At 39.6% G+C, this 14,911-nt stretch overlaps 1 protein-coding gene across 7 annotated transcripts in view; it reads left to right on the forward strand.

Moving 5' to 3' along the window:
• Positions 1–7,859: 7,859 nt before the first annotated feature.
• The window catches only part of LOC115202879 (PHD finger protein 21A), a 46,416-nt gene continuing 39,364 nt past the window's right edge, over positions 7,860–14,911 (forward strand). For 5 of the 7 annotated variants that reach the window (XM_029767025.1, XM_029767020.1, XM_029767024.1 and 2 more), the window contains exons 1-2: positions 7,860–8,149; positions 14,476–14,531. In XM_029767025.1, coding sequence (XP_029622885.1) covers positions 14,490–14,531 — 42 coding nt within the window. In that variant the 5' untranslated portion in view covers positions 7,860–8,149; positions 14,476–14,489. The other 2 variants (XM_029767021.1, XM_029767022.1) reach the window with 2 other exon arrangements.

Below are 14,911 nucleotides of genomic sequence, written 5' to 3' on the forward strand. Positions count from 1 at the left end.
AAAAGCTGATATGTCTAGAGTCAATAAGTATTCACCCCATTTGTTATGGCAAGCCTAAAATCAGGAGTAAAAATGTGCTTAACTAGTCACATAATAAGTTGCATGGACTCAGTCTGTGTGCAATAATAGTTTTTAACGTGATTTTTTAATGACGACCTCATCTCTTTACCCCACGCATACAATTATCTGTAAGGTCCCTCAGTCGAGTGGTGAATTTCAAGTGCAGATTCAACCACAAAGACCAGGGAGGTTTTCCAATGCTTTGCAAAAAACAGCATCTATTGGTAGATGGGTAAAAAGAAGCAGGTATTGAATATCTCTTTGAGCATGGTGAAGTTATTAATTACACATTGGATGGTGTATCAATACACCCAGTCACTTCAAAGATACAGGCGTCCTTCCCAACTCAGTTGCCGGAGAAGAACGAAACTGCACAGAGATTTCACCATGAGGCCAATGGTAACTTTAAAATAGTTACAGAGTTTAACGGCTGTGATAGGAGAAAACTGAGAATGGATCCACAACATTGTAGAGACTCCTCAATACTAAACTAAATGACAGAATGGAAAGAAGGAAGGCTGTACAGATACAAATATTCCAAAACAGTCATCCTGAAGGAAAATTGCAAAGAATGTGCTAAAGAAATCACTGAATACCACTCTTCATATTTTCAAGCATGGTAGTGGCTGCATCATGTTATGGTGTAGTTGTCATTGGCAAGGACTAGGGAGTTTTTGAAGGATCAAAATAAATGGAATAGAGCTAAGCACAGCAAAATCCTAGAGGAAAACCTAGTTCAATCTGCTTTCCAACAGACACTGGGAGACAAATTCCCCTTTCAGCAGGACAATAACCTAAAAGACAAGGCCAAATATACACTGGAGTTGCATACCAAGACGACATTGAAAGTTCCTGAGTTTTGTTTTAAAACGGCTTGAAAATCTATGGCAAGACTTGAAAATGGCTGACTAGCAACAACCAACTTGACAGAGCTTGAATAATTTTTTTAAGAATAAAGTGCAAATTTTCTACAATCCAGGTGTGCAAAGCTCTTAGAAACTTACCCAGAAAAACTCACAGCTGTAATCACTGCCAAAGTTGATTCTAACATCTATTGACTCATAGGTGTGAATACCATGTAGATGGGTGAGAAATATGTGCCTTCAGAAAGTATTCATACCCCTTGACTTATTCTACATTTTATTGTGTTACAGCCTTAATTCAAAATGGATTAAACAGATTTTTTTCTTACCCATCTACACACAATACCCCATAATGACAAAGTACCACTCTTCATATGTTTAAGCATGGTGGTGGCTGCATCATGTTATGGGTATGCTTGTCATCGGCAAGAACTAGGAAGTTTTGTTTTAAAATTCTTCAAGCTCTGTCAAGCTGATTGTTGATCGTTGTTAGACAGTCATTTTCAAGTCTTGCCATAGATTTTCAAGCCAATTTAAGTCAGAACCAACTAGGCCACTCAGGAACATTCAATGTCATCTTGGTAAGCAACTCCAGCATAGATTTGGCCCTGTGTTTTAGGTTATTCAGCTGAAAGGTGAATTTGCCTCCCTGCTTTTCCTCTAGGACTGCCTATGCTCATAGCTGTTTTCCGTTTCTTTTTATCCTAAAAAACTCCCTAGTTTGTGCCGATGACAAGCATACCCATATCATGATGCAGCCACCACCGTGCTTTAAAATATGAAGAGTGGTACTCAGTGATGTGTTGTGTTGGATTAGCCCCAAACATAATGCTTTGTATTCAGGACAAAAAGTACATTTATTTTCCAAATTTCTTTGCAGTATTACTTAAGTGTCTTGTTGCAAACAGGATGCACACTTTGGAATATTTTTATTCTGTACAGTCTTCCTTCTTTTCACTCTGTCATTTAGGTTAGTATTGTGGAGTAACTACAATGTTGTTGATCCATCCTCAGTTTTCTCCTATCACAACCATTAAACTCTGTAACTGTTATAAAATCACCATTGGCGTCATGGTGAAATCCCCGAGCAGTTCCCTCCCTCTCCGGCAACTGAGTTAGAAAGGATCTTTGTAGTGATTGGGTGTAATGATACACCATCCAAAGCCTAATTAATAACTTGCTCAAAGGGATATTCAGTGTCTGTTTTTTTTTACGCATCTACCAATTGGTGCCCTTCTTTGCGAGGCATTGAAAAACCTCCCTGGTCTTTGAGGTTGAATCTGTGCTTGAAATTCATTACTCAAATTGGAGGAACCTCACAGATAATTGTATGTCTGGGGTACAGAGATGGGGTAGTTATTCAAAAATCATGCTAACCATTGTTATTAAACATGGAATGAGTCCATGCAACTTATTATGCGATTTGTTAAGCACACTTTTACTGCTGAACGTATTTAGGCTTGCCATAACAAATGGGTTGAATACCTATTGACTTATTGATACTTATTGACATTTCAGCTTCATTTTTTTTAAATGAATTTCTAAAATGTTCTACAAACAAAATTCCACGTTGATACTATGGGGTATTGTGTATAGATAAGTGACAGAAAATCTCAATTTAATCAACTGTAAATTCCAGCTGTAACACAACGAAAATGTGGGAAAGGTCAAGTGGTTTGAATACTTTCTGAAGACACTATTTGAAACAGTCTATGTCATTAAGAGTGACTCTGAGCTGATGGCTGTACTATACTTTATGACTCACTCACCTGATTGTTGCTGTGACCTTGCTGAGATCCCAAAACTGCTGCTTTTTTGTGAAAGAGTTTCCTCTATGCATGTTTACCACACAATAACTTTTGCAATAGCTCTACTTATATTATGTGATGATAACTAAACTTGCTATTTCACATAGCACTGCATCCATAAATGATTAAAGGCCCAATGCAGCTATTTTTATTTCAATATCAAAATATTTCCCCCTCCGAACATCGGCTCTGACATAAATCGGCCCCCGGCTGAATGTAGTTGCCTAACCCTGTCATATTGTGTGCCACTATGTTGCATCATACTGTATTTTAAGCCATTCGTACGTGACATAAAATAAATGTTAGTGTCCTAAATTGCAGTTGTGCAGTACGTTGAGTACATTTGACCTTTCTTCATAAACCCTACTATGCCGCAGGCCAGGGTCAAGATTTGATGTGATTTCATCCCAACTGAGAACCCTGCTCTTGCATCAGTAGGCTACACAAGACTGTCTCCAGTGATCCCTACAGCAGGGGTGTCAAACTCATTTCATGGAGGGCCTGGTGTCTGTAGGTTTTTGTTTTTCCTTTGAATTCAGCCCTAGACAACCAGGTGTGTGGTTCCTTACTAATTAGTTACCTTAATTCATCAATAAAGGAGGAGTGAAAACCCGTAGACACTCGGCTCTCCGTGGAATGAGTTTGACACCTGTGCTCTATAGGTTCTACTTGTGCAGATTCTATCCTTAGGCATGCTGTGTCTGCACTAATCATCACCACTATCTGGGTGTTACAGTGGTGGAAACAGTGGCTCACAAAGGAGATGTCAGGGACACAGTAGCACTTTTGATGAGCATTACTGAAGTGGCTGCAAGATCAATCTCAAACCCAAAGAGCAAACAGACTTTAGTCTACAGCCATGAGCTGTTGTGCATTTAGAGTACTCTGTGCCAAATAGGAGGTCAAGGAGGAAGAGGACTACTGTGGGTGTACATAATGACCATGTAGCAGGCACTCACTGTGGACAATCCAACATAACGCATATGATTGATCATTCCAACAGGTTAATATCTTATAAGAGTACATAAGTCTTGCGCTGCAATCCTTCCAATCCCATCTCGTTGACTGAAGTCCGAGGCTAACCTTCTTAAACAAGACAAAAGGGTAAAAATATTTTGCATTTGTGGAGAACAAAATAGGGCCAAAATAGAAAGTTCTGATCAGGTAATTGCTTGCCTACTGTCCATATGAATGAGTATTAATATATCTCTAAAAGTATGGTACTTCTTTCAAATACAAACTCACCTCATTCGTAATGTTCAAACATCCTATATTACTTTAATCACAAAAGTAATTTCCATACTGTGTGAACGGGACATTTTTTTTATAAAACTAGAATACTCAACTTGCATGTTAGCCTACGGGCAAATGTGCACACCCTTTTAGCATACAAACATTGACATTTTGAGAAGAATGGTTTGTTCCTTTGCATGGTGTTCCAACAAAATACAAAGGAATCGGAATTCAAAGTATTTCACTCTAGAATTTGCAGATGTTGGATATGATCATGTCCACATGTTTTGTGGATATGATTAATATGCCTTAATCATTTGCTTTCAAATAAATTGCAATATTTTCTTTTGTAGCCATGTTCTGTCTAATTGTGTGATATGGGCTACAGTGTAGTTTAATCTAGGCTGTAGGACAGGGCCTGTTAGATATGGGACTGTTCTGGCATTCAATTCCCAATCTTGACAGGGGTGCCCACAAGCTTTGGGGCCCCCAACCCCCCCAAAATGAATTTGCTTTAAATCAGCAAAATTTGCTTTCAGCCTCATGTCAAAATTTGCAGAATAGCAGAAAGTTTTAGAGATTCTTGAAAGTCGGGACAATCCTTCTCCAGCAAGTAACCTTTGTTATAGTTGAAAATTGTAATGAATTCTCAGGGAGAAAATCGTGTAGATTCACACGCCGAGTGCGGCAGGTGTTTATTATGCCTTTGCAGAAGGCAGGAATCGTGGTCACAGGCAGGCAGGTGAATCAAAACTAGGACTGAAGGCTATAACTGGTTCTCACAAACGAACTACGAAAAGGCTTAGTAGAGTCAAAACAAACAACACATCACAAAGGCACAAACAGAATGAACTGAACTAAATAAGGAGCTGATGAGACCAGGTGAGTAACTAACACAGGTGAAATCAATGAACAAAAATGAAAGATATGGCTACGTTCCAGAAAACAAAGAAACAGGGCTACGTTCAAGAACACAACAAAACAGAACACAAGGTTGACTAAGAAAATAAAAACAGAACCTTACACAAATTATTGATTTTGTAGCATTATTTGAGCTTAAAATGTACATTTAGGAGAATTTGATAAGGGAACATTTTTATTTTGGTATTTACTAAATACTTTCAATATTATTCGTGTTGGCTCTATGCCTGGAAATGCCCTTGTCTGGCTCAAAGGATCCCAATTTCAAACTGTTTAAAATTCTAAAAACTGGCAATAATGATTATTAACTGAAAAAATGATCTTATGTATATAGTTTCTTTAATATTTCTCTCAAAAATGTGATTTGGTCAGCTCCGTCAGATTTGTCTAAAATTAATCAGGAATGAGCAGGGTCAGCTATACTGTATCATAAGGACCCTTTATTCATTTCTTAGTTACATGTAGTGCAACAAGACCACACATGGTCCTTTACTTTTGATAGATTTAAACAAACAATGTTGGAATCACCATGGTCACAAAACTCCATCTTCCTGATAGAATATGAATTCGGTTCAAATACACTGAGTGTACAAAAAACATTAAGAACACCTTCCTAATATTGAATTGCACCCCCCTCTTTTGCCCTCAGAACAGCCTCAATTCATCGGGACACGGACAAGGTGTTGAAAGCATTCCACAGGACTTCAGTGCACAACACAACAGCTGTCTGTGACCAGGCAAAAAAAACGAACGTCAAAGTCGACATAGCTACTAGAAATAACGCATTAGCAGCCTCCTGAGTGGTGCAGCAGTCTAAGGCACTTGACTTGACTTGCTTGAGGTGTCACTACAGACCTGGGTTCGATCCCAGGCTGTGTCATAACTGCCCGTGACTGGGAGTCCCATAGGGCGGCACACAATTGGCCCAGGGGAGGGTTTGGCTGCAGGGGGGCTTTACTTGGCTCATCGCGCTCTTGTGGCAGGTTGGGTGCCTGCAGGCTGACTTCGATCGTCAGTTGAATGGTGTTTCCCCCGACACATTGGTGCAGCAGGCTTACAGGTTAAGCAGGCAGGTTTTAAGGATCGCAGTTTGGAGGGTCATATTTCGGAGGACGCATGACTCAATCTTTGCCCCTCCCGAGCCCGTTGGGGAGTTGCAGTGATGAGACAAGATTGTAATTGGATATGACGAAACGTTTTTTTTTTAAATGTACAAAAATAATTGCGCGTTAGTAAACCTGCTACAATCATGCAGTGCAGTGTACAGTCAACAAGCAGTTTAGCAGTTACATCAGTGAGCCCTGGTGGCAATAAATTAATAAAACCAAAAGCTTACCTTGACTTGGTAGTGTTCCAGTGTTGGATAGCCATGGCCAGCTAGCTAACATACTGTAGCATCCCTCTCTGTTTGAGATGGGTGTTTGAGTAGGCTAAACTAGCTAGATGCATTCGCTAGCTAAGTGAAAGTGGGAGAAAAAATACAACGAAATCTCTCTCTCTCTCTCTCTCCTGCTTCTCCTTAATTTTTAAATAAATACATTTGTTCCAAACTGTTCAACTATCATCTTTCTCTCTCTTTGAGTCAACTACTCACCACATTTTATGCACTGCAATGCTAGCTAGATGAAGCTTATGTTTTCAGTACTTGATTAATTCTCTGATCCTTTGATTAGGTGGACAATGTGTCAGTTCATGATGCAATAGCTCTGATAGGTTGGAGAACTTCCTCCGGAAGTTGTCATAATTACTGTGTAAGTATATGGAAGGGGGTGAGAACCATGAGCCTCCTAGGTTTTGTATTGAAGTCAATGTATCCAGAGGAGGACGGAAACTAGCTGTCCTTCGGCTACACAATGGTGCTACCCTACAGAGTGCTGTTGAGGCTGCTATAGACCTTAATTACAAAACAGTGTGTTTTAATCAATTATTTTGTGACGTGAATATATTTAGTATAGGTTTTGATCTACCAATAGGTGACCTTTTATGTGAGGCAGTGGAAACCCTCCCTGGTCATTGTGGTTGAATCTGTGCTTGAAATTCACTACTCGACTGAGGGACCTTACAGATAATTGTATGTGTGTGGGGTACAGAGATGGGGTAATTACTCAAAAATCATGTTAGCCACTATTATTGCACACAGAATGAGTCCAGCAACTTATTATGTGACTTGTGAAGCACATTTTTACTCCTGAACGTATTTAGGCTTGCCATAACAAAGGGGTTGACTGAAGTCATTTCAGATTAAAAAAATGTATTGTGTAAAAAAAATGTAAAACACAATTACACTTTGACAATATGGGGTATTGTGTGTAGATCAGTGGCACAAAATATCAAATTAATCGATTTTAAATTTTTCCAACAAAATGTGGAAAAATTATGTGCCTATTTGTGTCAGCTAGTTTGGTCAAGCCTTACATCATTATCAACCTCAATTCTTCTAACAAAACATTTTATATATACAAATAAATAAATATATATAAAATGTTTTATTTATATATATATATTAACCTTTATTTAACTAGGCAAGTCAGTTAAGAACAAATTCTTATCTACAATTGCATTTATTCACGTTAGTAAGTAACAATATCGGATTTGTACGTGTTTGTCTGTCTGACTATGATCAAAGCTTCTGAATGTGGTATATCATTGCAAAGAGTTGGGGTATTTGTGTCCGACAATTCGTGAAAGTGGTCTGTACATACGAAGCGTTTCATCAAGTCTACATCCGGGTTTTTTTCCTAGGCAATGGAGGCATATCACCTCCGTTCCTTAGGCAAAGGGAAATAAATTCGCCGCACCGTCACATAAAGTAGATCCTCTACTAAATGCGATTTCATCTGTATTTATACATAGCATCACAATATACTGAATCGATTTAATACTTTAATGATATTATTGAATCAATCAGAGCCATTGGTGACTTGTTTTGTGTTAAGTGCCCCTTAGTTTTCCCTGCCCCGTTCTCGCTCACTCTTCCTACGCGCATTGATGTGCAATGTGCTCAGGATAGGGGGGTGAATGAGATTGACGAAGAGTTCTTGTTCTGTATCTCAGTTTTTCTCTTTATACTCAAATTAAATAATGGGGAAAATTATCGGGAAAATCACATCATATGCAATGGAGTGTATTTGGATATTAAGTGGATAAATACACGCTCTGGGCGTTTTTCGGTGAAGAAGTACTACGGTGTTTGTAAATATTTATTTAAATAATTTGTGTGAGAAGAGCAGGGTTGGCTGCTGCTCAAGTGAGTAAAAGAGGAGGGTAAGAACATCTCGGGATCTTTCTATTATTATAAGAACTTTCATTTCCATCCCTGCTACTCTCTTTTATTTGATTCATATTGTCGTTTTAGATCAAGTGTATTCGCATTTTAGTCGAAGGAAAGCAGTCGCTGAGCAATCGTTTTGTTCATATATCCATATTCTAGGAGTTGGGTGATATTTTATAAGTGCCTTGCTATTGGAGGGTATTGAACGTAGTGCGTAAAGGGGCTGATTCTAACTTGCGCTAAGCTTTACGCCTCTGTTATACAATAAAAACACCGTTTGCGAAGAATTTCAAAGCACAATTCAAATGTATTTCGTTGTGTAGCGAACTGCCGGGCAGTCATCCATTTCAGACGGATAATAAGATGTGAATAAGTCAATTGTTCTGCTTTTTAGTTGAACGAATGCTTTGTTGCTTGCCCTCTGTTTCTTTTTTTCGTACAGGAACGCTTGTGTCGCGACGAGTAACAACGTAATAGCGCCACAAAAGCGTTAGTGAATGCTATTGAGTAGGTTACCATTTCACGTAAAAAAGAAGAAAAAAAACGTATCGCATAAGTTCTTGTATTTTATTCCCAAAGAGGTTTGACATGTGCATCTCCTGCTCTTGCGTAGTTCATTTATTTTTTCAAGTTTATACCATGTGATATTTAAGTTAATAGTGTAAAAGAACTGAGCGGATTCTCATTGGACAACCAACTTGCTATTTGGAGGAACAACTCCAGCTCGTGAATGATCTTTAGCTAATTTAGTTATGCCGGAATCAAGTGGGAATTCGATAGTTTCTCCTGGTGCCCCACATACTAGCCTACTCTGAGAAAGAATAATATTTACCTACTGAACAAGATATAACTAATTCTCAGGATTCGCTATACAGTTATTCCCCCCCATATAAATTTGGCCTAGCTGGTGAAATAGTGGGGGTAGTTGGTAGGCCCTATTCCAGTCGAACGGCTGAGATTGGAACGCTTGATATTGTATACATTTTTCTTAAACGATGCCCTAATTATTAGTTTCTTTGAGTGACAGACGGGTGCAGTGACGTGTCAAGTAGGCCACTTTAGGAGTAGGACGTATAAGTCGACCCATCTGTATTGTACATTTCTAGTTTTGCATCACGTTCATGTTTGGCCCCACTTTACATCAAGTATTTTAACAGGTGCAGCGGAATTACAATGTAGGAAGGCTACTCATTGTTGTACTCACTTACTGCACTGTTGGAGCTAGGAGCACAAGCATTTCGCTACACTCGCAATAACATCCGCTAAATATTTGTATGCAACCGATACAATTTGATTTGATTAGACCATATGTAGGCAAAGCCTGGTCACATAGACTAGACGTAACATAGTAAACGTAAACCGAGAAAACCAAATTAGTATATGTTACGTTTGGTATTGTTACTAAAGACATAATGTTACTTAAGGCAAAAACAAAAGTAGGGTGTGTGTATAACGCGAACGTCTAGTAACCCAGCGGTTGCATGTTCGAATCTCATCACGGACAACAATAGCATTTTAGCTAATTAGCACCCATCCAGTACTGGGTCTGACCCCTTTTCCCTCCACAACAACCTAAATTCTTCAGGGCACTGATTCTATCCTCAGAGATGCTGTGGTGTTCAAATGTTATTTGATGAACAGAAACGGAAATGAACGTGATCTATACTGTTCCGGAACAGAACTGTTATTTTAAAAGTATGGGACCCAGTTAATAACATTATTTTACGTTCCTGACATTTCCTTTCCAGTCCCCCCCAGCCTTTACTCTGTCACTCAGAAACGTGTGTGTGTGTGTGTGTGTGGGCTACCTGCCCCTCCCCCTCTGAAGCATAGGTTACTAGCCTACTGACGACGTTACAAATGTGATTTCGATATTATGGAGATATGTTTAATTAGAGAAGAATGGATTAACGTTTTCAATGCTAGTTAAGGATACTATAGTTATCAGGTTTCACATTGGATTGAACTAACTTCAAAAAGGTAAGACGTGTTTTTCATTCTAGTGCTGTTCTGCACACACAAGCTTGTCAGCTAGCTACAATGGTCTGTCCTTAGTGACCGGCAGCACAGTGTTTGTCTTTCATTATGATTTAACCATGCTGTTAAGCAAAATACAATTTGCTCATAACGACTTTCCGATACAGATTAAATAATGGTTCTGTTCAGAACGAAACGATTAGATTTTTTTTTAGGTTCCAACCTCCTCTCCACACCACTGGCACTCTCTGTTGCCATCTATGCATAGTCACTTTAATAACTCTACCTACATGTACTTACCACCTCAACTATCCGGTGCTCCTGCACATTGACTCTGTACCAGCACCCCCCTGTATATATTGTTATTTTTTACTGCTGCTCTTTAATTACTTCTTACTTTTATCTTATGTTCTTATCCATATATTTTTTTGAAACTGCACTGTTGGTTAGGGGCTCGTAAAGTAAACATTTCACTGTAAGGTCTACACCTGTTGTATTCGGCTCATGTGACTAATACAATTATATTTGATTGAACGAATTGCAATTCGTAACATCATATGAAATGGATGATGGACATCCACAAATTAATACATACCATACGAATTGGAGTGTTCTGGATTTACATTTACTATGTTACGTATACCCCTGAGTCCAGGTTGGTAGGCCTACAACTGTTATACCTGTAGTATTAACATTTAGTATGTACATCATGAACAATTTCAAGGATTTCTGCAGAAAGTACAGGCTTTAGAAAATAAAGCCACTATCTGTAGATGATTAGATTTTTCATTGCAATGTCCTAACTCTCGCACTATAAGTTGTGCATACCATCAAAGAGTGGACCATGAACAAAACAAAAACAATGGTGCAAATGCATTTAATGCATGACACTTTTATGTGCAAACAGCATTCGTTTTTAATATATGCCTGTAGGCTATGGTGTTCAAGCAATGACATTCCATGAGAGCGACATACTGTAACGTTTTTTTCAACATAATTTGAAGCTATACAGAATTGTTTAGAAAGTTTTCTGTGATATCAAAAACAATGGACTAAGTGGTCTTTCGTTTTTTTGGTTTTGATAATGTATTAACATGTCATATTCTTCAAAATCAAGGGATATAGACTATTTCCTGAATTGAAATTACTGGAACTCTTACAGACTTTTAGTAACCTACAGTATGAAAAAGCAGTGTACTTCTGCTCGATCATTTGAATAGTAGATCAGCTTCCTGATATGTACACTAAGTCTGGGAATTGCCAGGGACCTCCAGATATTATCTTAATATTTAGGTCCCGATACGATATGTATTGCGATTCTCGCAATTCTATAAGTATTGCGATTCGTCACTGCGATTTTATTGGCGTTTTGATGTTCCAAACATACTGCTCACTATTTGTCTGCTGCTGAGAAACAAGAGAGAGCATGAGAAAACAAGTTTTGATCAGTCATGGAAGTAAAAGTGCTGAAAATATGTTGGCTCTCTATTTAAAAAGATGATGGAGAACAATGGAGAACAAGCTATAGGATGAAAAATACCGTAGTTTTTCCGCAGGTACAGCCGACTAGCGCTAGCTAACGCTACCTACAGTGCATTTGGAAAGTATTCAGATTGCATCACTTTTTCCACATTTTGTTACGTTACGTTACAGCCTTGTTCTTTTTCCTCAGTAATCGATACACAATACCTCATTATTACAGTGAAAACAGGTTTTTAGATATTTGTACACGTGTGTGTGTGTGTATATATAAATATATATATCTCTAAAAACTGAAATACCTTATTTACGTAAGTATTCAGACCGTTTGCTGAGACTCGAAACTGAGCTCGGGTACGTGCTGTTTCCATTGATCATCCTTCAGATGTTTCGACAACATGATTGGAGTCCACCTGTGGTAAATTCCATTGATTGGACATGATTTGGAAATGCACCCCCCTGTCTATATAAGGTCCCAACAGTTGACAGTGCATGTCAGAGCAAAAACCAAGCCATGGAATTGTCAGTAGAGCTTCGAGACAGGATTTTGTCGAGGCACAGATCTGGGGAAAGGTACCAAAACATTTCTGCAGCTTTGAAGGTCCCCGAGGACACAGTGGCCTCCATCATTCTTAAATGGAAGAAGTTTGGAACCACCAAGACTCTTCCTAAAGTTGGCCACCAGGCCAAACAGAGCAATTGGGGGAGAAGGGCCTTGGTCAGGGAGGTGACCAAGAACCCAATGGTCACTCTGACAGAGCTCCTCTGTGGAGATAGGAGAACCATTTCTGCAGCACTCCACCAATCAGGCCTTTATGGCCAGACAGAATCCACTCCTCAGTAAAAGGCACATGACAGCCCGTTTGGAGTTTGCCAAAAGGCACATAAAGACTTAGACCATGAGAAACTAGATTCTCTGGTCTGCTGAAACCAAGATTGAACTCTTTGGCCTGAATGCCAAGCGTCACGTCTGGAGGAAACCTGGCACAATCCCTACAATGAAGCATGGTGGTGGCAGCATGCTGTGGGGATGTTTTTCAGCGACAGGGAGACTAGTCGGGATCGAGGGAAAGATGAACTGAGCAAAGTACAGAGAGATCCTTGATGAAAACGTGCTCCAGAGTGCTCAGGACCTCAGACTGGGGCGAAGGTTCACCTTCCAACAGGACAAAGACCCTAAGCACACAGCCAAGACAACATAGGAGTGGCTTTGGGACAAGTCTCTGAGTGTTCTTGAGTGGCCCAGCCAGAGCCCAGACCCGATCAAGCATCTCTGAAGAGACCTGAAAATAGCTGTGCAGCGACACTCCCCATCTAACCTGGCAGAGCTTGAGAGGATCTGCAAAGAAGAATGGGATAAACTCCCCAACTATAGGTGTGCCAAGCTTGTATCATCATACCCAAGAAGACTCAAGGCTGTAATCAGTGCCAAAGGTGCTTCAACTAAGTACTGAGTAAAGGGTCTGAATACTTATTTTATTTGTGATAAATTAGCATACATTTCTAAAAACCTGTTTTTGCTTTATCATTATGGGGGGTTTTGTGTAGATTGATGAGGGGGGAAAAACGATTTATTCCATTTCAGAATAAGGTCTGTAACGTAACAAAATGTGGAAAAAGTCAAGGTGTCTGAATAGTTTCCGAAGACACTGTATAGTAGCCCAAAAGAATATATCATGTTTACCTACTGAACAAAATAAAACTCATTTGCAGGCTTCAGTATACAGTTATTTCCCCCAAATAAATGTGGCCTAGGGATAGGTAACTATCGATTTATTCCCCCATCACTAATGCACACCTGGACTGTGTTTTACCTATATACACCCTTCCCCAGAAGTTGGCATGTTCTCAAGGATAGTGAGGGAAGGATATGAGGATGGCAGGAGACAGAGAGAGAGAGTGAAAAAATGGGAGAGGGAGGAAGCCAGTCCACTCAGCCAGGTGGTGAGCCCATGTAATGGCTCCAATGTTATTATTGTTCTCTTGGCACAAGGCCCTGGCCAAAAATCAATCCGCCGGCTGGGAGGCTGTAACACTGCTGCGATTTGACTCGCTCTCTTTCCCCGTTTTCACTCTCTATGAATTGCTCACACACAGTGTACAAAACTAGTAGGATGTTTTGGGGAGTTTGCACATTCGTCTCTTTTTATTTTCTTAGTGTAACACTTGCTAGCGTCCCTCTCCTCGCCCCTAACTGGGCTCGAACCAAGGACCCTCTGCACACATCAACAACTGCCTCCCACGAAGCATCGTTACCTATCGCTCCACAAAAGCCGGGGCCCACGCAGAGCAAGGGAAACAACTACTTCAAGGTCTCAGAGCAAGTGACGTCACCGATTGAAACGCTATTAGCGCGCACCCCGCTAACTAGTTAGCCATTTCACACCGGTAACATTAGCATTATAGTTCACTATCAGAAATCAGTAGGTTACTTTTAAATAAGTTGTACAGAATATCAGAATCTGTATTTAAATGTCAACGATTATCAAACTGTCTTCCAAAAAATATACTGCATTTGTTTTATCCCATTACTGTAGAACAGAAAATTGTCTAATGTACTATTAATACTTTAAAGGCCCAACCAGGCCTAGAGAGCAGAGGGTAGTCAGAAAAAAAAACTATTGCAAAACATTATGCTGAATCTTCTCTGGCATATCACAATCTAACGACTTAGTGGAGTAGCCTTGGGCCCTGACGTCTCTGAATGGCCTCTACAGTGTGAGAGAATAGAGAGTGGACAGCAAGTGTTTTGTGCCCCTGCTGTGGGTGAGGAAAGCCCATACTATGACATGCTGCTGGACGTTGTACTGCGACATTATTTAAGTGGAGTGGCTTATCTGATTCCCTCTTTTTTGTGTCACAGCTGCCACCCCCTCAATGCAAAATTGGATGGTGTTCAAAACTGAAGACTGTGTGAAGGTAAAGCTATGAACATGTATGGTGTGTGGATGTGTGTGTGTGTGTATTAAGGGTGTGAACGTTTAAATGCAATTGGGATCCTTAACACATAACTGAACATTTTAATCACAGTGCAGTTATCACAAAACATATGATTTTACATGTTATAGTCTAACTAGACGATAGGCTATAAAGGCCTCGGGAAAGTTGTGTAATTTAATTAAAACCAGAGAGGAAGATGTAAACTTAAGGCTACTTTGGTGAATTTGCGAGGCATGTTCGATAAGACATTGAAAGATCCAGATAACCAAGACATACAGTGCGTATTCAGGCCCCTTGACTTTTTCCACATTTTGTTACGTTACAGCCTTATTCTAAAATGGATTAAATATTATTATTTT

Source organism: Salmo trutta, chromosome 12, assembly GCF_901001165.1.
Source record: "Salmo trutta chromosome 12, fSalTru1.1, whole genome shotgun sequence".
Taxonomy (NCBI): Eukaryota; Metazoa; Chordata; class Actinopteri; order Salmoniformes; family Salmonidae; genus Salmo; species Salmo trutta.